Here is a 23,913-nt window from a genome sequence, read left to right as displayed (position 1 = left end):
ATGCAAAGATTTGTAGACAGTCCCCTATTCAGTGTGCAGCAGGCTCTTGTGTACAGCGCTTAGCCCCTAACCTCTGCCCCTCCCCAAGTGCTGTGTACTGTAGTGATGCTGGAGGAGTCTGTAGAGCCAGTTCTGCTCCATCATAGATGGACAGAGTGAGTGTAATAAGCTGAGGCTGGAAGCACACTCGTCTGTTTTCTATATGCATTTTCTGCACACCAGGGGTTGGATTCACTAAACCGTGATAACTCAAATATCACACCTTACCAAAGTTAACATGCCTTATCAGAGTAGCATAGCGAGTGCTATGAACTTATGCCTGCTAATTGGCAATGGCACTTGTCCTGCCCTGAGCCTCTGCGGGTTCGTATCGGTCACTGTACTACTCTGATAAGGCGTGTTAACTTTGATAAGGTGTTATTTCTTTGATAAGGTGTGATATCTTTGATAAGGTGTGATATTTGAGTTATCACGGTTTAGTGAAGCAAGCCCCATGTGTGTCTGTATATATGAAAACATGCACATTTTATCACAGAAGCGAATATAACTGATAGAGAAAATGTATGCAGTGCTTCACTGGCTGCCGCTGTTTTTATCGATTTGGGTGGGAGGGAGGCGACCCCATCCAAAGTTTCAGAGGGAGGCCAGTGATTTCTATTTACACCTCTGATGGGGCTCCATCAATTTAGCTACAACTCTGATTGATTGATTGATTGATTGGAGCGATCACTTTTAATAACATAAAACTGTAAAAAGACTTGTGCGTATTTTATAGTAGTTTTTATTATTATTTTTGGTAATGCAAGTGGGACTTCCCTCAAACAAAGCAACTAGTGAGCATGTTATGAAACTCCCGGCACATCACAGATGTACTGTCTGGACACGTCATAGTTTTATTGTTACTCAATCCTACTTAGACAAACAGGGGACATAAAAAAAAACAACGGCAGACAAATCACACAATGTTATAATAAAGCAAATACAAAACGTTGCAGCAGCAGCACCCGCGTGACATTCCTCTCAGTGCATTATATCACATCTTATTTTTCCTGCGGAATTTTCTTCAGATAAATGTGGATGCCGTTCAGAGAGCGTAAAACTAGCTGAAGAACTTTCTTTGGCTCGTTTGTGGGGTCGGGGTGGAGTTGGAATCTCTTTAGCGTCAGTGCCAGAGCGATCTTCATCTCGTTCATGGCGAAGTTCTGTCCGATGCAGTTCCTGGAGAGTAGAAGAAAATGGTTAGCTCATAGTAACATATATATTGTTCAAGGGGTGGGGACAAGCAGGGTCGGCGCTTCCATAGAGGCAAAGGGGGCAATCGCCCTAGGGTCACTGAGCCTGTAGGGGCCCTCCAAGGTGTGTGTCCCCTCCTTCCCAGCTATGGTGACCCCATACATGCTTGCAGGGAATGAGGAAGTGAGGTGCTTTGTGTGTCCTGCCTGGATTAGGTAAGACTCCGCTTTGTGCACACTCTAAATTTGTAGGGGAAAGGAGGAGGGGAATAATGGAGTCCCCAACAATGCTTTTGGGGACATATGATGAACATCTAATGATTTTGTGTGGTGGGATAGGTCCTCTGGGAGTTGGCTTGGGACTGTGGGGGGTGTTGCTAGGGGGCCCCCAAGTTACTTTTGCCCCAGGGCCCTATTGTAGCTAGAACCAGCCCAGGGGACAAGAAAAAGAAACACTGGCACCAAATGCTTGCAGGGAGTGGATCAGCTGGACATGCTGTCCAATATGTTTAGCAGAGGAGGTGATGGAGACAAATTGCAGCCTGACAGCTGTTCCACGAGACTTCGTCAGAGCCTATAGACTGTGTGTATGTGTATAGCCTCTGACAAAGCAAGGAGTCACACGAAACAGGTGTCAGGCTGCAATTTTGTCATCCCCCCCAACCACCACTATCAACAGTTGTATCCTTGCACCCAGCTGTAAATGAAAGAGGACCTGAACTCAGAACTTCCACTCTGAAAGTGTTCCCCAACCCTGTCCTCAAGGCCCACCAACAGTGCATGTTTTGTATAAATCCTCAGAGGTAGTTAATCAGCTCTGCTGAGACACTAATTACCCCACCTGTGCATGTTTGTGGTTTCCTGCAAAACATGCACTGTTGGTGGGCCTTGAGGACAGGGTTAGGGAAAACTGCTCTAAAAGATAAGCAACAGCATAATAACCTTTAATGGAGTTATCAGGCATTTATATGGAACATAAGTGCTACTTACTCGGGGCTTCGTCCAGCCCCAAGCTCCCAGCATGTCCCTCGCCGCAGCTCTGCCGTCAGCCGTTCTCTGTCGCTGTCTCCCGGTCCCCGTGACGTCAGGGAGAAAAACATTTCTTTCTTACAGCTGATACAAATCCTACAATGAATCTGCGGTGTGTCTGCTTAATGCTTTCACAGAAGCAGGCATATTTTTACCATCCTGTGCTTTCAAATTAGCTTATCTTCCGTGGCAGTCAGCTGACACGGGGAGAGATCAAATTATAACTTGTAATTAGACGCAGATGTGGGGGAGTTAGACAGGCTAAACTCTCTAAATACATACAGGGTGGATTTCTCTATCCTTCTGTCCTGTGCAAGAGTTTAGGTGCACTTTAACAAAGATTTCTTTATCAGACACTACTAAAGCATAAAGGGAGCAGGAGCAAAGGGGAAAGATAAGCAAACCGAACGCAGGGAATACATGTGTCACAGATTACACAGTCCATGAAAGGTATACTTCACTGCCACTGGTAACATGCGCAATACGCGGTGACGCAGTGCATGCACGGTGTTATGCCTGACAGATCCGCTGCACTGCTCTGCTAACACGCCAATGTAATCAGCAGCCTTTCAAAATAATTGCATCATGTTAGCAAAGCGATTGTCTGACGCAACGCACCACAACGTATCACTGTGAAAGCAGCCTTAGTGCGCTTTGTAGTGTACTGAAAAAACACTGGTAAAGGCCCCTATTGGCCACCAAAATGACAAGAAATGCCAACATATAAAGTCATGGAGATGTTTATGTTCCCCCAACGTGGGAAGTTTTGGGGAGATTTATACCTGGATCCAGCGGAGAAGGGGACAAAGGCGTACGGGTGTCTGCCTGTGGAATTCTCTGGAGAAAATCTCAGGGGGTCAAACACCTGAAACAGAAGATGCAGAACATGAGGACAGTTTTTAACAGAAATAGAGGGAGATTTGCTATGATGTAAGGAGACATTCATTCCAAACATCCACACATGTGGAGATCAGAATTAGTTTCGATATATTTCTGTATGCCTCACTCACATGTCATCGTTGGACATTTAAAGGAACCCTAAGTAGTGCAATAAAATGGACTACCTGGGGCTTCCTCCAGCCCACCTTAGCCCGTGAGGTCTCCCGGCATCCTCTTGGTCCCCTCCAAGGTCCCGCTGACGTGCCCCCATCGTGCAACCTGCGCGTCATCACGCCGGTTGCTGTAGGCACCCTGCACATGTGCGGTTCTTTAAAGACTAAACTGCGCATGCGCAGGACGCTTACGGCAACCAGGATGATGACGCGGCAGGGCGGGCGCAGGCTACGGGGGGGCTGGAGGAAGCCCCAGGTAAGTCCAGATTTCTTTTTATTGCACTGCTCGGGGTCTCTTTAATGTGAACACTTCCCTCTAATCAATTAGTAACTATGATTATATGCCTCATTTTATATTAGCTACCAAAAGCATAAAGTCATGCATACACGTGCAGATCCAACCATACAATGTGATTATGCCAATCAGTTTACCTATTGGAATTCGAACAATTGGAACCACCAAAACAATTTACACATGTGTATGATCCAAGCAAACCTAGGTCCAACCAATCAAACGGCTATATTCCACTAGCTACGTTTTGCAATCCAATTCCAATTGCTTGCAGATCACAGAATGCTAGGTACTTAAACTGTTGAAAACTCTGTGGGGATGTTTCCATTAGTGCGCTGTGTTTGCGAAAACCCTAAGATCCAAAATGCCACAAAAACAGTTGAGATGAACATTGATTTTAGGAAGCACGCCTCCACCCCACTACCAATCCATATTGATGGAAAGGAAGTTGAAAGGGAGTCCCCTGTGTCCGCCTCCTGGGTACTACCATCTCCAAGGACCTGAGATGGAAGACCAACACCACCTCCATACAAAGGAAAGCCCAGCAGAGGCTATTTTTCCTCCGCCAACTGAAGAAGTTCATTATGGCCCCAACACTTCTGACGAGCTTCTACTCCGCCACCATTGAATCTGTCCTCTGCTCTTCCATCCTGGTCTGGTTTGCCGTCTACACTGCCAACGACAGACACAAACTACAGAGGGTCATCAGATCAGTGGAGAGGATCATCGTGAGACCACTTCCCACCCTGGGCCTCCTCCACCAATCCAGGCTGTGCTCCAGAACTTTGAGGATCGCCAACGATCCCTCACACCCAGGCCACCGCTTCTTCAGCCAATTCCCTTTGGGTAGGAGGTATTGGTCCATCTCCACCAGAACATCAAGACACATGAACAGCTTCTTCCCCTCGGCTGTCAACATTCTGAACTCTCTCCATGTACTCTCCCCCACCTTAGGTCAAACAATATCATGCTTCAATGATGCACATTCTACAAAGTGGCGCTCCAGTTCTCATGTCTAATTATCACATTTTTGGTGAATTATGCCATTTTGATGTGTTTTTCTTAACTTAAGGTTTTTTAAGGATCTATGTTGTTTCTCTGCATGTGAAATGGTGTTCTGTCCCTCAATGTATTTTGCGTGTCCTATCCTGTACTTGAATTCTGTACATGCCAAACCCAATTCCAGGCATGACCATGTCGTGCTTGGCGAAATAAAGATTCTGTTTCTGACAATTGCAATCGTCGTGCCTTCTGCATTTTCCATGAATTTAACCTCCTATACCAGGGGCCCCCAAATGTTTTGGGTCGAGGGCCGGGTCAACATACTTCAGACTGCTGGGGGGCGGAGTATACATAAAATGATGTAGAAGTCTTTGCGCGACAGACAGTGAAGCATACCCAGGTGACAACCTGCAGTCCAATTGGACAACAGTGTCACCTGATGTGGAATTTGATTGGAAACCAGCTAATTACTGCTTTCTGGCTTAATTCTATATGCTGACCACCAATATTTAAAGATGTAGCTGACCGCATCTGTAATACATTTTGTGTGTGGGGGCCGGTAAAAAAGCCTCAGGGGGCCACATTCGGCCCGCAGGCCTTAGTTTGAGGACCACTGTCCTGTATGATCATGTCACATGTCACTTCAGGTATGCTTTAGTAATTTGGCCATGATATATATTGAGAAGCATGTTACCTCTGGATCGTCCCAGATAGCCGGGCATCTGTTGAGAGTGTAGATACTCAGAACGACAATAGCACCTGACAAACAGGAAAATCAAAACAAAGTGTGACAATACAGCCATCATAGCTGTAGGCAAACAGATAAGACACCTCTTTTTCTCACAGTTCATAATGTACATTTAAAAAGGAACAACAATATCACTAAGGGCCCCTTTCTACTATTTCAGTTGTTGTCAGTTATAACTGAATGGATAACTGATGTTCAAGGTAATGTCCCTGTTTCCCTATGGTTCAGTTCACATTATAAGAGTTTTAACTGAAAGCTTTTTCACAATGCACTGCTATGGAAAGTTAAAACTCATCAGTTTTTCAGCGTGTAGTGTAAAAGAGGCCTTAGCATGCAGAACACTGTGACCAACCAGAGCATACACCACCTACAATTAGAAATATGACATGCAAACTGATTTGAGTCGTAAAATAAATTGTGACGTGTGGATGCTGCCATCTTTCCGGTTTTTTAAAGAAAAGTTTTCAAATAATATAACAGTTGGAATGCATAGAAGTCCAAATGAACTTTGGTTGAATTGAAACCCGAGACAAACCACATACTTACCGAAGAAGAGGGAAGCGTCTGGATGCTGCACCACTGCCACAGATCGCCGGGACCCTCCAGAAGATCAGGGTTGCGCTCCACTTCTATACTGCACCCACACAAGCAAAGACATGTCTGCCCAGTAGCATGAAGCTGCTCGTTAAGGAGCGGCTACAGCTTACTGCGCAGGTGCGGTAGTACTTGCGCAGGCACAGTAGAATTCCAGAAGAGGAGCGAGGCCCCAATTTTTTGTTTGGTGGGTCTGTGCTTGGCAACAGGGAACCAGAGGATGACATGGGAAGCCTCTATCTATAGGATCCAGAGGCTTCCATCTTCTTAGGCAAGTACAGGGGTGAAAGAGGCGCCCAAAGTATGATAAAACTGAGTTAAAACCAATAAAAGGAAAAAAACGAGGTGGCTTACCTCAATGAAGACAAGTCGTTAATAAATGACAGTTTTATTATATGCACTAGCAACGTGTTTCGTGGGTGCTAGCTCACTTCCCCAGGCCGATTTGCCAAAGGAGATTCTAATGCTACGTACACACATGCGACAACGATCGTTCGTTAAGAACGACGAACGAACTTTTAATTGATAAAAGAACGACCTAAGTAAAGGTAGTTTTAAAATGTGTGTAACGATCTGATCGTTAGAACGAACGTTACATCACAGAAAGCAACTATTGCGCCTGCGCATAAAAATGAGAAGTTCCATGGAGAAATAGTGAAATGCGCATGTCAAGCCTAGTACGAACGATCGTTTCCAACGATGTACTACTTTTGCAAACGATCGTCGTTGGTTAAAATCCGCCGAGACAGAACTTTCTTTTGTAGCGATTTAGCTCGTTCGTCGTTTGCCTTAATAGTCGGTGGTTCGTTTTTTGTAACGATCGTCGTTGGTAAAGATCGGGGAACGATCGTTACAAACGACTATAGTCGCATGTGTGTACGCACCTTAAGCCAAGAAAAAGGTGCCTCTTTTCCTCTCATGATTGCCTGATTCACAAAGCGGTGCTAACCCAGTTAGCACGCCTAAAAACCTTTAGGCGTGCTAACCTTTGTACCAGCTGAGTTAACACCGCTTTGTGCATCTGATTGCGCACAAAGTTTTGCGCAACGCCCATATGGTTTAATGGGTGCTGCGCGTGCACCGCACTGTGCGCTGCATTATTGCGTGGGAATTTCGCGCGAGTTTCTTTTTATCACGCCTAAACTGAGTTTAGGCGTGATAAAGGGCTTTCCACCAGCGTGCAAACACTTTGCACCGCTTTGTGAATCAAGTCTAAGGTGTATTCTGACCACCCTCCACATTTGCTCTTAGGCAAGTATGTCTTTTTTAACCCAAGGTTCACTCTAGGTCGAAGATGCAAACTTCACCTCTGGTATCCATTAAGAAATATTCTCCCGCTCACTCTGTACATGTGACTATAACTGCACAGCTGACGATTCGCTGACCTTTCAGAAACCCCGCCTACAATATGGTAAGACTTATGTTTAAAGGATGCCTTGTGTTCCACAATTATCTCCAGTCTGGAATTACGCGGCTCACTCCAAACAAGTTTTAAGACCTCAGGCAAGCAAAACTGGCCTGTACCATTTAAAAAACTAAAGGCAAATATTATTTACGTTTTAAAGTCAAAAGAAAACACGTTTTTAGTTTAAGAACCAAGAGTGAGGACTGACCTTTAGGCAAGCTCCGCCCATCACAGAAAGTGATTGGTGAGTTAAGTTCTCGAGCCACTCCCGGCACAGGCGGATAAAGACGCATGGCCTCCTTAATGCACATGGTGACATAGGGCATCTTACCCAGATCCTCCCTGGTCACACACAAGGGAGAAATAAGTGAAATGTTTCTTAAAGGGACAAACAACAAAGGTTATATAGAAGTTGTAGATGGTTTCTGCTTCCACAAAGGCTCACGTATCTCATCAAGATGTCCATTCTGTATTGATAATAACTAACTTGGAAGTTTGGTTTCTCCACACTACCTTGGGATGTTCAAACTCCAACTTGCATTTTCCATTATATAAAGTAAAATAAAAAAAAATCCAGCAGAGGTAGTGAGACTCCATCTGGGGCTTCAGTAGTTGATTTCTCAAGCACACAATTCACACCATTTGGTCCCCAAGAGAGGAAAGATACCAGTAGATGGTTCACATCTCCAACATGCACCAAATGTTACACCAGTAATGTCTGTCTTTTCAGGTGATTATTTATCAAAGAACAGCAATCAAAATATAGAAAGTCTATGAAAGGAATATACAGTATGTGACATTGTCAAAATGTACTGCATCTACTGGGACATTGTTTTCCCAACCTGCCATAAAGTCCAACTATCTCTGATTGGATCAAGGGTGGAGAAGAAGGTAGGTAGGCATCTGCATTGGGCACTATGTCAAAAAGGAACTCCATCCACAAATGTTATTCAGCTTTGTGTAAAATGTGTAAAAGGGTCTGGGACCTGATTGGATATGTTTTTCCTCACTTATCATCTTATGGACTGTTGTCTCAGGAGGACCAGGAGGACAGTGAGGGGTAGTGGAGGAGAATGGGAGAGGGGAGAAGCTGGTGAGCTCAGAAAGATGAAATTGGATGGGGACGGGCATCAGGAGACGCTGAAGGAGGAGAATGGGGGATATGGAAAGCAGGTGACCTCAGCAGGTAAATAATGGATGGAGATGGCCAGTGAGGGGCATTGTGGAGGAGATGGACAGCAATTGGGCTCAGAAGATGAAGAATGGTGGAAGAGGAGAAGCAGGTGGGCAGAGTAGGTAAAGAATGGATAACGATGGGCAGTGAGGGGCACTGGAGAAAGAAAATGGGAAAGAGGGACAGCAGGTGGGCTCAAGGGATGCAGGATGGGGAGCAGCAGATGGGCTCAGCAGGTTGAGAATGGATGGTGATGGACAGTGGGGGTGCTGGCGGAGGAGAATGGGGGATATGGACAGTAGGTGCAATAGCAAGTATTTTCAGCACACCACTTTGAAGTTACAGCACACTCTTTATTGTGCCGATATCCACAGAAAAGTCCAACAATTGTTTTGTGGGCCCCACAGTGTCCCCCGTTATCAAGGCATGTGATAAAGGGGGGACCCTGTGAGGCCCCCAAAACAATTGTTGGACTTTTCTGTGGATACTGAGTGTGCTTCAAAGTGGTGTGCTGATAATATGTTTTGCATTGGATCTAGTGGTAGTGCCTATACCACCTTATCAAGCACCCAGAAACACTGACAGTCTGCCGGCTCCGCTCTTAGATTTCATGGACAGTAGGTGGGCTCAGCAGGTGGAGAATGGATGGACATGGGTAGCAGGGAACCCTAGAGGAAGAGAATGGGGGAGTTGGACAGTAGGTAGTCTGAGTAGACAGAGAGTGGGATACAGGAGAGGGAAGAAATGTATGGAAATGGGTAGTTGGGTCACGGGAGAATGAGAATAGGGTAGAAGAGCAGAAGGTTAGCTGAGGAAAAATGAGAATGGATGGAGATGGGCAGAAGGGGGTATTGAAGGAGTACAATGGGGGAAGAAGAGCAGCAGGTGGGATCAGGAGACTAGATTGAGATGGGTAGGAGTGTAGGGCTGGTGGATCAAAGGAGGAGGAAAAACTTACTGACTCTCTATGGCATTGGCAGCCTTTCTCAACCTTTCTAACCTGGAGGAACCCTGCAAATATTTGTTGGTTCTCAAGGAAGCCCTGCGTTTATTTTGCAGGAGGCGTGGACAGTAAAAGTAGGTGTGGCTGTTTATTTCACTACCTCCTATTACAGTGCCCCTCATTATAGTGTCTCTTTATTCTATTGCTTTTTATTAATGTGCTCATTATGTGCTCAAAGCCATTTCAGTGCTTTTTTTTATACAATATATCCCCTATTATAATAATGTGCTCTTTTATACTTCCCCCCACAATGGGGGAAAATGCCAAGGAACCCTTGCAGAGTGCTCAAGGAACCCTGGGGCTCCAGTTGAGAAACCCTGCTCTATAGGCACTAAAAAAAAATTCAAGGAGGCCAAACCGTTTTGCAGAAACACCAGTGACACAACCTGAGCACATGTGAGATTACTTGCGAAGCAAACTTTTCATGATGATGTTTGAAGACCAGGTTGGAAAGGTCAAAAGTGGCTTGATCTTTACTAGATATACTGTAACATAAATCTTTGGTGCTTTGTGGTACCACCAAAACAGCTTTTATTCCATTAGTCAACGTCTATATGGATAACACCTATTTATTGGGCCAGCCCCACTAAAACTGGTATTTTGGTTGTTACTGTTCGGTTACTGTTCTCACCATTCCACGGTGTCTCGGTCTCCCAGGACCTCTCTGATCTCCTCCCGGCATTTCTCCTGGTGTTTCGGATATTTGGCCATACAGTATAATGCCCAGGAGATCCCGCTGGCCGTTGTATCGTGTCCCTCAAACATGAAGGTGTCCACTTCTGCTCTCAGGTCCTCGTCAGACAGACCCCGGCCATTCTCATCCTGGATTAGAAATCATATACTAGCAAATTGTCCAATTCCATATAACAGAGATCAAGACAATTTCACATTTTCAAAAGTTTTACAATTTCAGAAATCACTAGGCAGAGTTACTAGGAAAACTATATTGCCAAAACGATTGAGACTTATGACTTTACAAACATGAACTTGAATGACATCTCACTCTTAATTCATAGACTTTAATACAGAATGGGTCCTTCCTTTGCAGCTACAGTATAACAGCTACAACTTTTCAAGTTGACAAAGTTTAGGAGTGCATTTGTGGGAATTTTTTAATATTCTGGATGGTGTTTTACATGTGGGGTTCGTAATGTTGCCAATAGTGTTGTCAACAGGAAAAATATTGTAAGGCTGGATTTTTTTTTCCAGAAGAAATGAGAAACCTATACAAAAGAGAAATTATTTAGGAAGGAGGCTAAATAAATTATATTAAAAAGAATACTACGTAGCTGACAACAGAATACAGGGCCTAACAAGCAACAGTAGCTAAAGGTTACAATTGCAAAAAAATTTAAAATTTAAAATACTTGTATATGTTTGAATATGAGTTGACCTCATGTGTAAGTTGAGTTCAATATTTGACCCTCTTTAGCTTGGATTTTTATTGACTCAAGTATAAGTCTACCCAGCAAAGTAATGGCTGCACTTGGGGACCAGAGGAAGTAATAGCTGCACTTGGTGACTAGGAGGGGTTAATGAGTGCACTGCATACAGTATTGCAGCCCTTAACCCTTCCTGTCCCTTAAAAGGGAATCTGAAGTGAAATAAACTTATGATACAATGATTTGTATGTGTAGTACAGTCAAGAAATAAAACATTAGCAGCAGAGTCTAATATTGTTTCCAGTACAGGAAGAGTTAAGAAACTCCAGTTATCTATGTAAAAGAGCTTCACTGATCTCTCTGATTTTCAAGGTGGCAGAGAGCTCTTTCTTCTGAAGTGTATTATCTCAAGTGTCTATCACTGTATTTTAGTTTTTTTCTGCAGAGGAAAGTTCAAAAGTTCATTAGCCTGCTCTGTGAAATCATTTAGAATGCTGAGTGTAGTGTGTAAACTGCAAATATTAGAGAATGATGCAATGTTATAAATATATATTTTTTTCACTTCAGTGTCACTTTAAGAGCAGCCACAAACTCCTAAAGGACCTCAAGCGCAGCAATTATTCACTCACTCCCCTTCCTGCAGCCCAGTATTTTTCCTGCCCCTTTCCTTGTTAATTGTTGCAGCCAGGACTTTCACACCTGTGTTGTCTTGGCACTTCTTTTATCAAAAAAGTGTCACTTAGCACTGGGTAAATTTCTGCAAATGGGAATGTCACTAATAGCACATACATTACCCAGTGTGCTCAGTGTTGCCCGTGACTCATGTATAAGTCCACCCCCCATACTTTTATTTAGTGAGTCAGACTTAAATTGAAATATATAAAGAGTCATATAAATATGAAATGTACATTTCTTCCAGAGTACAATGTACTATGAAGAGCTTAAAGAGCTGACAGATTTTGGACTAGTTCATCTCCATATAGGGGATTTTCACTATTTTCTTTATTCTTAGCAAAAGCCCTTCCTGGAAAGGATCTATATAAAGATGTCAGACAGCCTCCTTACTCATTTGCACACTGTTTTGGCATACCTTGGCATGCAGGAGAATATCAAGAAAGTCCAGATGTCTCTTCTGCATAATCTTCTCCAGCTCAGATTCCTGTTTCAGGGATTCTCTTCTCTGTTTGATCACATTGGCTGTCGAACCAAAAATGCATCACAGTCAGTATCTCCCCTAACACGTCAGCACGATGTCAGCATAAGTGATGAACCCCAATGAGCTTCCTTAACCACTTTACGCCCGCTCCATGCCAATTGTCACGGACGCGGCGGCAGCCCCAGGACTGCCTAAACGCTGATTGGCGTAAGGTCCTTGGGGCGGAGTTTGCAGGCGATCGCGCGTGCCGATGCGCGCGCATCCCTGCTCTGATGATGACGGAGACTGTCAGACGGCGAAACCGCTGTCTATTTACTCGGTAGTCAGCACTGCGATCTAAGGCAGCGCTGTACAGGGGACAGCCGTGTCACTCGGCTGTCTCCTCTGGTGGCACAAAAGCAATCCGCTCTGATAGGCTGAAGCCTATCACAGCCGGTCGCGGTGATTGGCTGGCAGGGGGAGGGAGGGCTGGGGAAATAATTAACAAAAAAAATAGGGAAATTTATTAAGAAAAAACTAAAATGAATATTTATAAAAAATAAATAAACAATACTGGGGGTGATCAGATCCCACCAACAGAATCGCTGAGTTCGGTACATCAGTCAGGAGCCATTTTCGTTGGCTCCTGACCTCCTGATCACTGTGAGCGAATCGTATTGCCTTATTTCTTTTGTGCTAATAAAGAAAAATTTCAAGACACCATTGGCTGTTCTTCAGGAGAGGAAAGTCCACCTCTGCCTCTCCTTTTAAAACTTTTTTTTTCTAACTATTTTATCACCCTTGGACACCTCCACCCACAAGTCTAGTCATGTATGGTGCATCCCTTTAAGAGCACAGCATTCTCTTGATAGGTTAGTGGGGATTACAACTATGTTGTTCAATAGTTAAAAAGTTACATCTAAACTGTTAAGAAATATTACAAAACATCTTTAGTGCTGTCAGGTGCCACTCTAAGGAATGTTTGTTTCTGAGAATTCTGAAGTTAGAGAAAATTATTCCGGATCTACCAGAATGCTCTGGGATAAGAATTCCACAGCCTATGCTAAGCATCACTAGGAGGGCGGGGCTACATACAAACATACAACAATATATAGATATAGGTTAAGTGAAATTCTGATGCTGAAACCAGGAAAATTACCGTAAAAGTGGCTATCCTGAATAATTGACTGCATTCTACTATATGTAACTACAGGGCCTCTTTAATGCATCAATCCCATAGACAGAATTTCATTGGTGGCTGCCACCCACCTGTGTGTCCATGTGCTATCCTCAGTGCCCTGCGCATGCGGAACCCGTGAGGACTCAGACTGAAGATCAGATCGCTGTGATATGGGAAGCAGCGAAATCGGTGATCCACCAGGTAGGAAAGCTCATAGACAGCCTTTATGTATTCACTTTCACTGCATGGAGACAAAATGGAAGAACAATTAAAGGGGAACTCTAAGATGGGTTACATAAAAAACATCCCTCTAGTTGTATCAGTTACCTCAATTCATTTTTAATATATTTATTTAACCAATTTCGGACCGAGGCAGTACAAATCTACATCGGGCGGGGGGCACTGTGGTTCTGACCGGGCGTAAGCTCAACGTCCCATTCACCGTGCATCCCCGCCCGTTCCCGCCGCTTTCTACCCGCCACAATGTGCTGCCCTGCTGCCTCTATGATGGCAGAGCACTGTGAGCCGGGCAGGAGCCGTTTTCATTGTCTCCTGGCCCTGTCATTACTGTAAGCCGTTCCCATTGGCTTACATTGAGTGACAGGGTCAGGAGCCAATGAAAGCGGCTCCTGACCGGCGCACAGCGCTCTGCCGTCATAGAGAGAGCAGCCAGCGGCGGGGGCAGAGCAGCGTGACCGGCGGGAGCGACTGATTATTGCAGCGATTCGTTGGTATGCAGCGTTTTAGCGTACCAGCAGCCTCTGGTCTTTAACCTATTTTGGTTCCTGGACGTAGAAACTACGTTCAGGAACCATGCGCGCTGCTGCGCGTTCCTGCGGCCGATCGCGCGCGAGCACGCGCGCTCCTGGCCCGCGGTTCGTTAGCCAGGCAATCAGTGAATCGGACTATGGTGCCCGATCACTGATTGCTCTCCCCCGCTGAAAAAGCGACAGCTTCTCTCGGAAGCTGTTCTTTTTCTGGCTGTCGTCTCCCCCATGCGTCACTCTAAGCGTGTGTTACGCTTAGAGTGACGTCATGTAAACAAACTCATGGCCGCCATCTTATGGCCAAAAAGTAAAACTACAACTGAAAGTAAAAACTTTTTAAATATCAATGTAAAGATGAAATATTTCTATATTTTTTTTATTTTAAACTTGTAAATAGTGATAGATGCAAAACGGAAAAAATGCACCTTTATTTCCAAATAAAATATTGTCGCCATACATTGTGATAGGGACATAATTTTAACGGTGTAATAACCGGGACATATGGGCAAATACAATACGTGAGTTTTAATTATGGAGGCATGTATTATTTTAAAACTATAATGGCTGAAAACTGAGAAATAATGATTTTTTTCCGTTTTTTTCTTATTCTTCCTGTTAAAATGCATTTACAGTAAAGTGGCTCTTACCAAAATGTACCCCCCAAAGAAAGCCTAATTGGTGGCGGAAAAAACAAGATATAGATCAGTTTATTGTGATAAGTAGTAATAAAGTTATAGGCTAATCAATGGGAGGTGAACATTGCTCAAGTGAAAACGACGGAACGCGAATGGGTTAAGGGGGCAGAGGCTGCTGGTACCGAAGTGGTTACTATAATATATGTATAATAATATTATTATTTGTTTTGGGGGGGGGGGGGGGCAGGTTGAATGTATCATACTTCCTTCTCCCACAAGGGGTTTGAGTCAACGCCCCAGCTGCCAGCCAAGAGGTGTCCACGTTGCCCATGCTGGGTGGGTCTGGGAGTCAAACCCACAACCTTATGCTTGGTAGGTAGAAGCAGTACATCTGGGCTTCTCAACTGGCTAATATATATGTCTCTTCTATCTGTTTTAAAAGATTAAACATTTTTATGAAAAGCACATTCAATAATGTCACTTTCTGACCTGTTAAGCTGGCAGTCGCTCTCGTAGCTGAAGGCGCATTTCATGATGGAATCCAGCGTCATAAGGCTGACAAAATGGAAGAGCTCCACTGGCTTCTTATCTGAGACCAGATGCTCCCATTTATCCTAGAATGATTAAAAAAAATACTTGTCACATTTTAAAAGTACTTCCCAAATAGCGATGAGCATAATTCCATAGAGATAATAGAGTTTCCATGGAAATATGAAAATAAGGCAATATTTTTTTTTTGGTGGGGGGGGGGCAGGTTGAGTGTATTATATTCCCGAGTGTTGCACTGGGTACAGTAAAGCATACAGTCGATGAAAAGTATGCTTCACTTTTAGGGCCCTTTTCCACTGCTAAGCGCGATCACAAGTGCCATTGCGTCCGTAGTTAAGGAAACGCGAAATTTCGGCTCAATACTAATTCCACTCCTCTTAGCTTGATGGTACTCTGAATATTGTCCTGAACCACTGAAAACCTATGTGTAGTGTGGGGTTAAAAGGGAGCCTTGTCAAACCCCTGTCTCCACAAGGGCTGTCAAATGGTCCCAGTCCGTCCCCCCCTTGCTGAGAGCATCCCATTTATTCAGGCATGTGCACAGTGTTACTGGCAGCCCTACACAGCATTATTCACTGATGTTTGTTCCTTACCAGCATGACATTGGCGCAGTCTGACATAATTTGAACATACGGCTTCAGGACATCATAGTGGAACCCCGGAGTGAGCAGCCGGCGGTGCTGGAACCACTTTGGCCCTGACAGCACCAATAATCCTTTCCCTGTGGGACAGAAACACAGCACAGAGATTAGACCGGCAAGGCATATGAGTCAGTAGGGTTTATTCACAAAACCTAAAGTAAAACTAAAGCCATCTAACCAACGTAGATCCCATAGACCCTTCCCGTTCCTCTCGTTGCCCCCCCCCCCCCCCAACACACAAACTCACACATTGCAGTCAATTGACCAAGTGGTTAAATGCCCCTTCGGGAGTCCTCATAATTTTTTAGAAGTACTCGTGTTCCCAAGTACTTCTGAATACTGATGGTCATGTTTAGAACTAGATGGAGAAGCATGTGATCAGTTTGGTCAGGTGATAGCTAAGTAAGTCTTTGATTTGCTAGTTGTGATCATGTGCTAAAGCAGGATGCGATCACAGCAAATCAGAGCTTTAGCTGATTAAACAAATCACATGCTTCTCCATAAGTTCTCCTAGGCGTGACCATCACTACCTCTGAAGACGAGAGGGTCCATACTGAACAGGCATGAGTCCGGGCTTGTGCATGTGCTGTATGAATGTGCCCATCTTGGTAAACACTCGGGGAATGTGCCTCTGAAGTCTTCCGAGGACTCCCAAATGAGCTGGAATTCAACGGGGGACAGCAGTGGAAAGACAGGACAGAGAGAGGACCGAAAAAACTCAATTGGATCCAGAGCCTTTTTGCTACATAGGTGAGTATCTAATTTTTATTTTAGGTGGCTTAACATTTTCTTTAAGCTTCTACACATGCTAGATGGTGGTCTTCCAAGGCCAGTGGTCTGGGCTGCCTCTGCTAAAAGCGTAGCATGTGCACAATGGTCCCTAATCTCCCATGGGGCATCGCCAGCGATCAACCTGGTGGATCGAATGTACCAAGTGCAAGCCGAGCATTGTTATCCTCCTCCATGCTTCTCCATTGTGCGCTGTGCTGCCAGCCCTTCTCCTCTCTGCATAGTGACAGAACACATCGCTAGCCTGGAATCCTGATCACGCCAGGCGACAGTTCTCATAAGTGTGTACAAGACTTTACCTCATGAATTATCTCTCCTTAACTTAACTAATGACTTATCCCTAATTATCTACGTTATGTCATAAATTATTTCTCTTCATCCATTTGTCTTAACGGACAACTATCATGAAAAGCTGTAACGTTTTACGGTACATACCAATCCATGGCTGTAGGAAATAATAGGCAAAATTGTCCTTTGGATCTGTAAAAAAAAATAGAAAAAAATTTGATCATATTACTAGTGTGACATACGTAGTAATAACATTCACATCTAAACAGGGACGGTTCAAGCCCCAATGGGGCCCCAAGGCTAAGTCAACCAGGGGCCCCCTTCCGACACCCATTCCCAGCAAATTCGGCACCGAAGTGCTGCGGGCCCCCCACTCTGCAGGAGCCCCTCCATCCCAGATCTCCCCTGGGGCCTCTGTATAATTTGTGTAAGGATTACAACTCACCTGCTCTGGCGGTGCCAGTCTCTTCTCAATGACCCCATGCATCACGTTATTACAAAATAATATGATGACATCCATTGCTACAATTACTAGGTAATGCCCAATAATGTTGATCCAGGGATTTTATCTGATTGCCATCTGGAGTCGAGAAGGAATTTTTTCGGGGCTAATTGGACCATGCCTTGTAAGGGTTTTTTCGCCTTCCTCTGGATCAACAGGGATATGTGAGGGAGCAGGCTGGTGTTGTACTTGGTTCTCTGGTTGAACTCCATGGACATATGTCTTTTTTCAACCCAAATAACTATGTAAGTATGTAACATGTGACAGGTCTGAAGAATATGCAGGCACTGGCAGCGGGGATGAAGCCAGGAAGGAAGCAAGAACGGAGCAGCGCACCAGAACAGGTGAGTCAGGGCCATTGTCAGTGCATCACAAGGAGGACTGCTGTATGGGGACCGAGTGAATCTGGGGCACGGCAAACAGTGCTACACATGGGCCCCAGCTGAAGTCTGTGTCTTTCCTTGTGGCTGTCCATTAATGTCATGAAAGGTGCCGGGAGGCTCCTCCAGGAGTTACCTTAGTCAGTTAGTGATTAAAGTAAACCTGAGATGAATGGAAGAAAATTATTTTTACTTACCTAAAGGTCCGTACACACGCCTGATCAAAGGCAATGACGGGTCCGCCGTCAGGACGGATCGCTCAGAAACAGCCTAATCAGTCCACCGACAGACTGTACACACGCTGTACTGTCTGCTGAAAACACGCCCAGCAGGAGGTGACAACGGACCTTATGGCCTATACTCACGGGCAACTTTTTGGGCCTGTCGCCAGCACACGTGAGCGTGTGGGCGACAGGCCGGCGACAGCTCCTCGCCAGGTTCCTCTGCGTACACACACGGAAGAGGGACCAGCGGCGCGATGGAAGCTGTCGCCGACGTTCCTCCTCCCCCCGCCGGAAGTTCCGTATTCCTCAATGGAGGTTGCTGTCGCTAGTCCACGTACTCACGCGGACTAGCGACAGTAGCGGCGGAGTTGCGGCGGTTCAATCGCCTGGCAACATTAGCGACGAGCGACAGTTCGGGGTGCGCGCTCGTGCAACGGCGCATACTCAAGGGCGACCTGTCGCCGCAACACGCGCACGCCGCATGTTGCGGCGACAATTGTAGCCCGTGCGTATGGGCCATAAGGCTCCTTCCAGCTCCCTGCAGTTTGTCAGCTCCCTCGTTACCCTTCCAGTCCAGTTAAGCTCCTGTGAAGTCCACACAATCCAGCTGGGGTGCGGGGCACTGCGCATGCACTGTTCCAGGCCGCATGCCTCCCCCATCGTGCTCTCATAGCTGGTAGCGTCCTGCGCAAGCACAGTTATAGTCATAATGAACTGTGCATACTTAGAACCCACATGGCCATGGGAGAACGTGAAAAGTGGGCTCAGACCTTCAAATACTGTGATTGGCCATGTGGGGGCAGAGGGGAGTCCAGTAGGTTTGCCCAGTATGGGGTGTGGGCGGGGCCCAGTATGGGGCTCAAAAATTTCTGGTGGCGGCCCTGAGGTGAGTTGTAATCCTCCGGCCCTGAGGCAATAGCCCCCTTTGCCTGACAGGTAGTGCTGCCCCTGCACCTACAGCAAGTTTACCTGGCTTAATGGTACACTTAATGGTACACTAGCTTGCAATGCCAGGTCAGAGCAAAACCTACATGTGCATGCGCAATTACCGTATATAAAGTATATACTGGTGTATAAGCCAAATTTTTGGGACCAAAAGAGTGGTCCCAAAGTGGGGGTCTCAGCTTATACACGAGTCAATGCACGTTGTAGTCCCCCCCCCCCCTCCAGGTGCCCACGGCTTATGTAGAGCATCTGTGTCCACTTCCCCCAAGTGCCCCTCCTCCATATGCAGCTAGAATTTCGGTATGGGTGGAATTTGAGTGTTCAGTGTGCTGCGGTGTCCTCCTTTATCCCCCAGCCAGACCAGAGCAGCATGTAAGTGTCGGCTGTGCCCCCTTCCTCCACGGCATATGCAGCTTGTGCGCAGTGGAGCTTTCACTTACCAGCCCAACCTGCTGGGATTCCTTGTTAGCTTGCCTGTTGTAGTCTCTTTCCTATGACGCTCTCTAGTGGTGCCTTGCATCAGTGCAGGCGTGTAAGAGCCCTTTTCTACTACCTTTCATCAGCTTCAAAAAGCGGATCACAGTCGTTTTAAAGATCGCAGACACACCGCGATTTACATCTAATTTTTCACTAACGCGCGTTTTTATCCAAACTCAATCGCGCACGATTCTTGTGCTCTGTTCCCGACAACTAAGACGCAAAATGTGGCAAGTGGAAATTGATGCTTGCGTGACCGCAACACATTGCAATGCACTTGTAATTGCGCTTAGCAGTGGGAAAGGGTCATAAAAGTGAAACATACTTGACTGTATGTTTCACTGTACCCAATGCAACACTCGGCTACGTGTGGCGCCGTTGTCCCGATCTGTTGCGTTGTGTTGCTGCTGCCACAGGGAAAGCAACGCAATGTCCCACACTGTAAACCTAGACTAAGGGCCTGATTCACAAAGCGGTGCTAACAGTTAGCACGCTGGTGAAAATCCCTTTATCATGCCTAAACTCAGTTTAGGCATGATGGGCTTGATTCACAAAGCGGTGATAACCCAGTTATCACGCCTAAAAGACTTTAGGCGTGATGACCTTTTCACCACTGAGTTATCACCGCTTTTTCCTGCTCTTCGCGCGAAGTTACCGCGCGTGAGCGCGTGCGCAAAGTCCCATAGGGTTTAATGGGAGCTTCGCGCGAAGTGTCGGGTGCTGCGCGCGCGCTTACGCGCGGTAACTTCGCGCGAGTTTCTTCTTATCATGCCTAAAGTGAGTTTAGGCGTGATAAGGGCCTTTTCACCAGCGTGCAAACACTTTGCACCGCTTGGTGAATCAAGCCCGATAAGTTTAGGTGTGATAAGTTTAGGTGTGATAAGTTTAGGCATGATAAGTTTAGGTGTGATAAGTTTAGGCATGATAAGTTTAAGCGCCAACTGCGTTAGCACCGCAGTGCACAGCTGATCAAAAGTTTTACGCTAGCAAAGTCTGGTGCACTTCGTATAAAGTTTAATGGCACTGCTTTGCGTGCGGGACTTTGCAAGCGATCTAAACTTATCTAAACTTATCATGCCTAAACTTATCACACCTAAACATATCATGCCTAAACATATCTCACCTAAACTGGCTTTTCACCAGCATGGTGCAATGGTTATCACGCCTAAAGTCTTTTAGGCGTGCTAACTGGGTTAGCACCGCTTTGTGACTCAGGCCCTAAAAGGGAAAGGAGTGAAGTTTACCTTGTCTGGACATAATGGCCTTTGCATAGTCCGGGTGGCAGATGGTCAGGTGAGCCTGGAAACTCCCCAGCCACATAGGGAAGCCATATCCATATTTGACTGCATAGCCCGCTATAATGTCCAGATCCTTGCCATCATGTTTAATCTGTTGACATATAGAAAAGTAGGCATTATAATCTCTTCAGAATCTCCTAATGACAATGAAGCTAAGAAAAAGGCAGCTGCTCAGACAGCAGCCGATCAGATCTCAAGATTGCTTTGTTATGACAGCGTCAGCAGCCAACCAGAATTCAGGGTTGCCTTTTAAAGTCTACTTCAGGGAACTAAAGATTAATATTCACAGATTGGTATAGCAAAAGGAGAGCAGAGGCACCAGCAGGGTAAGGGCTGGTTCAGACGGGCGTTTTTGTGGCGTTTAACACAGCGTTTCAGACGCAGCGTTTTTGGGATCTACTGCCATCCCATGCAAGTGAATGGGAGCGTTTAGAGCTGGCTTTTGCAGGCTTTCATGAAAGCCTGGCAGTAGATCCCAGCGTTGCGTCTAGTCTCAAAAGCAACATGCTGCTTTCAAAGGCAGTAAACGCGAGGAAACAATAGCAGAGACCAGAACTGCTAGCCTTGAACGCTTTTCAAAAGCTTTCAAAAGCTAGCTTTTAAACGCTGGCGTTTAAACGCTGGCGTTTGAACGCAATGCCAAGCAAAAGCTCAGCAGACGCCCGTGTGAACCAGCCCTAAAAGTGGATAATACCTTTAAAATTTGCTTGGAGGAAGCGGTGGACTTACCTCCATAAAGCAGACACGAAAGACTGTCTGTATAATAGTAATCACATTTATTATATAGTACCCCAAAAGTGCAGGCCACGCCCGCTTCATCAGGCAAAAAACGTGGGGACAAACAGAATTTCAGCAGTAGCAGGAGTAGAGGCGTGCAGTTCCGCCGGGTCCCCGCGGTTAAATCGTCCTCCCGGACCGCTCCCGACCCCGCAGCCCTGGTCGGGCTCTCCTGCCTCTAGCAAAATGGCCGCCAGAGCTGGCCGCGGCTGCGCAGTCCGCACAGACGCGAGTGTGGCTGCGCAGCTCTAAGGCCTCCCCCCAATCCACGCTACAAGCTGTTTCCTGTAGCGTGGATCGGGGGGAGACCCGGGGGGACGATTTAACTGCGGGGACCCGGCGGAACTGCACGCAGGGCACGGATGGTGTCCTCCGTGCACCCAAATTTCAGGCAGGTACTTAACTTTCTTTGGGGGGGCTCATAAGTCCTTTAAGTACAGCGCTCCACAAATGTTTCTCCACATTTTCTGCTCTTTAATTATCTATGTGAAGAACACAATTGTGCAGTGCATAAAAATACTTTTGCATAACTTTCTGAGTTCACATTCTTATGCTAAAGTGGAAACTGGTAAGTGGTAAGGCTAGGAACCAACTAGGGCGATTTTGGCAGCGTTTTGGGATGACCCACAATCGTCAGCGATTCCCAAAAACACTTTGCCTATGTAAGTGAGTGGGGGGTTAACCCATTAGTGCGATTGCGATTACGGGTAGTCACAATTGCAGGACATGAAGCATTTTGAGCATGTTTGCGCTCAATGCAAAGTATATAAGCGCTGCCAAAATCGCTTATCAAAGTGATTTTGCAGCACTTTCATGGGCCGAGCAAATACACTTTTAAAAAAATTTATTATTCTTACCAGGTCTCTGTATTTCATTCATCCGTCCCTAGCCCCGCCACGTAAAGGAAGAGGTTACAGGCACGTAAGAAGCACCTATGACTTATTCCTTTAGCGGGCGGTGCTACGGATGGAAAAAAGATGCCTGGTAAGTATAATAAAGTTTTTTACAAGAGAAAAAAAAAGTGAAAAGCTAACCGGAATCTCTGTACAGTTTACTGTACCGCTCTTCCTAGCGTCAGGGAATCTATGTCGAAATTGCATTAGGAATCGCTGAACACAGCACTGTTGCGATTTTAAAGCGATGCAGCGATTCCTAGCAGGTTCCTAGCCTAAATCTGTGCGCCTGTCCCCAGCAGAGCTTAGTGAGGTACTTTTTTTTATCTCGTCATGGCTGAGTTCATTATCAGGATGCACTAGGCCTTACCACATGAGTATTGCCGTACAGCCAGTGGGTCTCCGGACCTGGGAATTGGCTGAAGGTCTTCAGCAGATGTCTCCTCCTCAGGTATAAGGAGTAGGCCGTGTACAGGATGTACACGACAGAGATCCAGGCAGCCCAGCGGAAGACATCTGAGGCACTTAGAGATACCAGCCCAGGTAACAGGGAGGAAGAAGACATTGTGCACAGTGTGTACAGAGCTGGACTCTACACCGTTGTAAGCAGCTCTCTCTATTATATATACTGGCAGAAAGAGTCCATGTCCCTAATCACAGCTGATAAGGCAATGGAAGAGTCCAGAGGCCAGAAAGAAGGTGTGGCTATGTAAAGCACTTATGATTGCATTACGTACAATCCGAGAAAGTAACAGGTGCGCAGCACAACCAATGCAGTCTGTTAAAGGGAAAATCTACATAGTAACAAACATACCTCCCTACTTTTTGAGATGAGAAAGAGGGACACTTAAAGAGAAACTCCGACCAAGAATTGAACTTTTTCCCAATCAGTAGCTGATACCCCCTTTTACATGAGAACTCTTTTCCTTTTCACAAACAGACCATCAGGGGGCGCTGTATGACTGATATTGTGGTGAAACCCCTCCCATAAGAAGCTCTGAGTACCGAGGTACTTCTGGCAGTTTCCTGTCTGTGAACCCTGTTGCATTGTGGGAAATAGCTGTTTACAGCTGTTTCCAACTGCCAAAACAGCAAGCAGCAGCTACATCACTTGCCAGCAGTAAAAATGTCACCATGTAATAAATGTCAGAATATAAATCAGGGATCTATTTTACAATGGGCAAACACTGACGAAATCATTTATACATAATTATTGTAAAAAGCACTTTTTTGTTACATTATTTTCACTGGAGTTCCTCTTTAAGCCACACCCCTAATTACACCCCTGACACACGTCTAGTTATGGATACTGTAAAGACTTCCTAAGAAAAATACGTTGTTTTATAATTCAAACCACACTAGTCCTTTCTATTCTGATGCATTTTCCTTCATATTAACATTTTAAAATAAGTAATATATCAATTTAAAGGATGGGAATAAAGTTTAGAGTCAAACACATTTTTTAGTAGAGAAATATATATATTTACATAGAAAGAGGGACAAAGTCCTGAAAGAGGGAC

The 23,913-nt window shown here is 45.5% G+C and overlaps 1 protein-coding gene across 1 annotated transcript; it reads right to left on the bottom strand.

The window, feature by feature from the left end:
- Positions 1-765: 765 nt before the first annotated feature.
- Positions 766-22,958, bottom strand: LOC137522376 (cytochrome P450 4B1-like). Its single transcript, XM_068242422.1, has 12 exons — positions 22,764-22,958; positions 20,670-20,814; positions 17,045-17,089; positions 15,773-15,900; positions 15,120-15,244; positions 13,318-13,469; positions 12,004-12,110; positions 10,163-10,353; positions 7,563-7,696; positions 5,302-5,366; positions 3,044-3,126; positions 766-1,218 (listed from the first exon to the last, which is right to left on the bottom strand). Exons 1-12 carry the CDS (start codon positions 22,956-22,958, stop codon positions 1,041-1,043), a joined length of 1,548 nt encoding a protein of 515 aa, XP_068098523.1. The 3' UTR covers positions 766-1,040.
- Positions 22,959-23,913: the final 955 nt, after the last annotated feature.

The sequence above is a fragment of the Hyperolius riggenbachi genome, chromosome 6 (genome assembly GCF_040937935.1).
Source record: "Hyperolius riggenbachi isolate aHypRig1 chromosome 6, aHypRig1.pri, whole genome shotgun sequence".
In the NCBI taxonomy this organism is placed as follows: Eukaryota; Metazoa; Chordata; class Amphibia; order Anura; family Hyperoliidae; genus Hyperolius; species Hyperolius riggenbachi.
The sequence above is the reverse complement of the archived record's forward strand: the minus strand, read 5'-3'. Positions and strand labels throughout refer to the sequence as shown.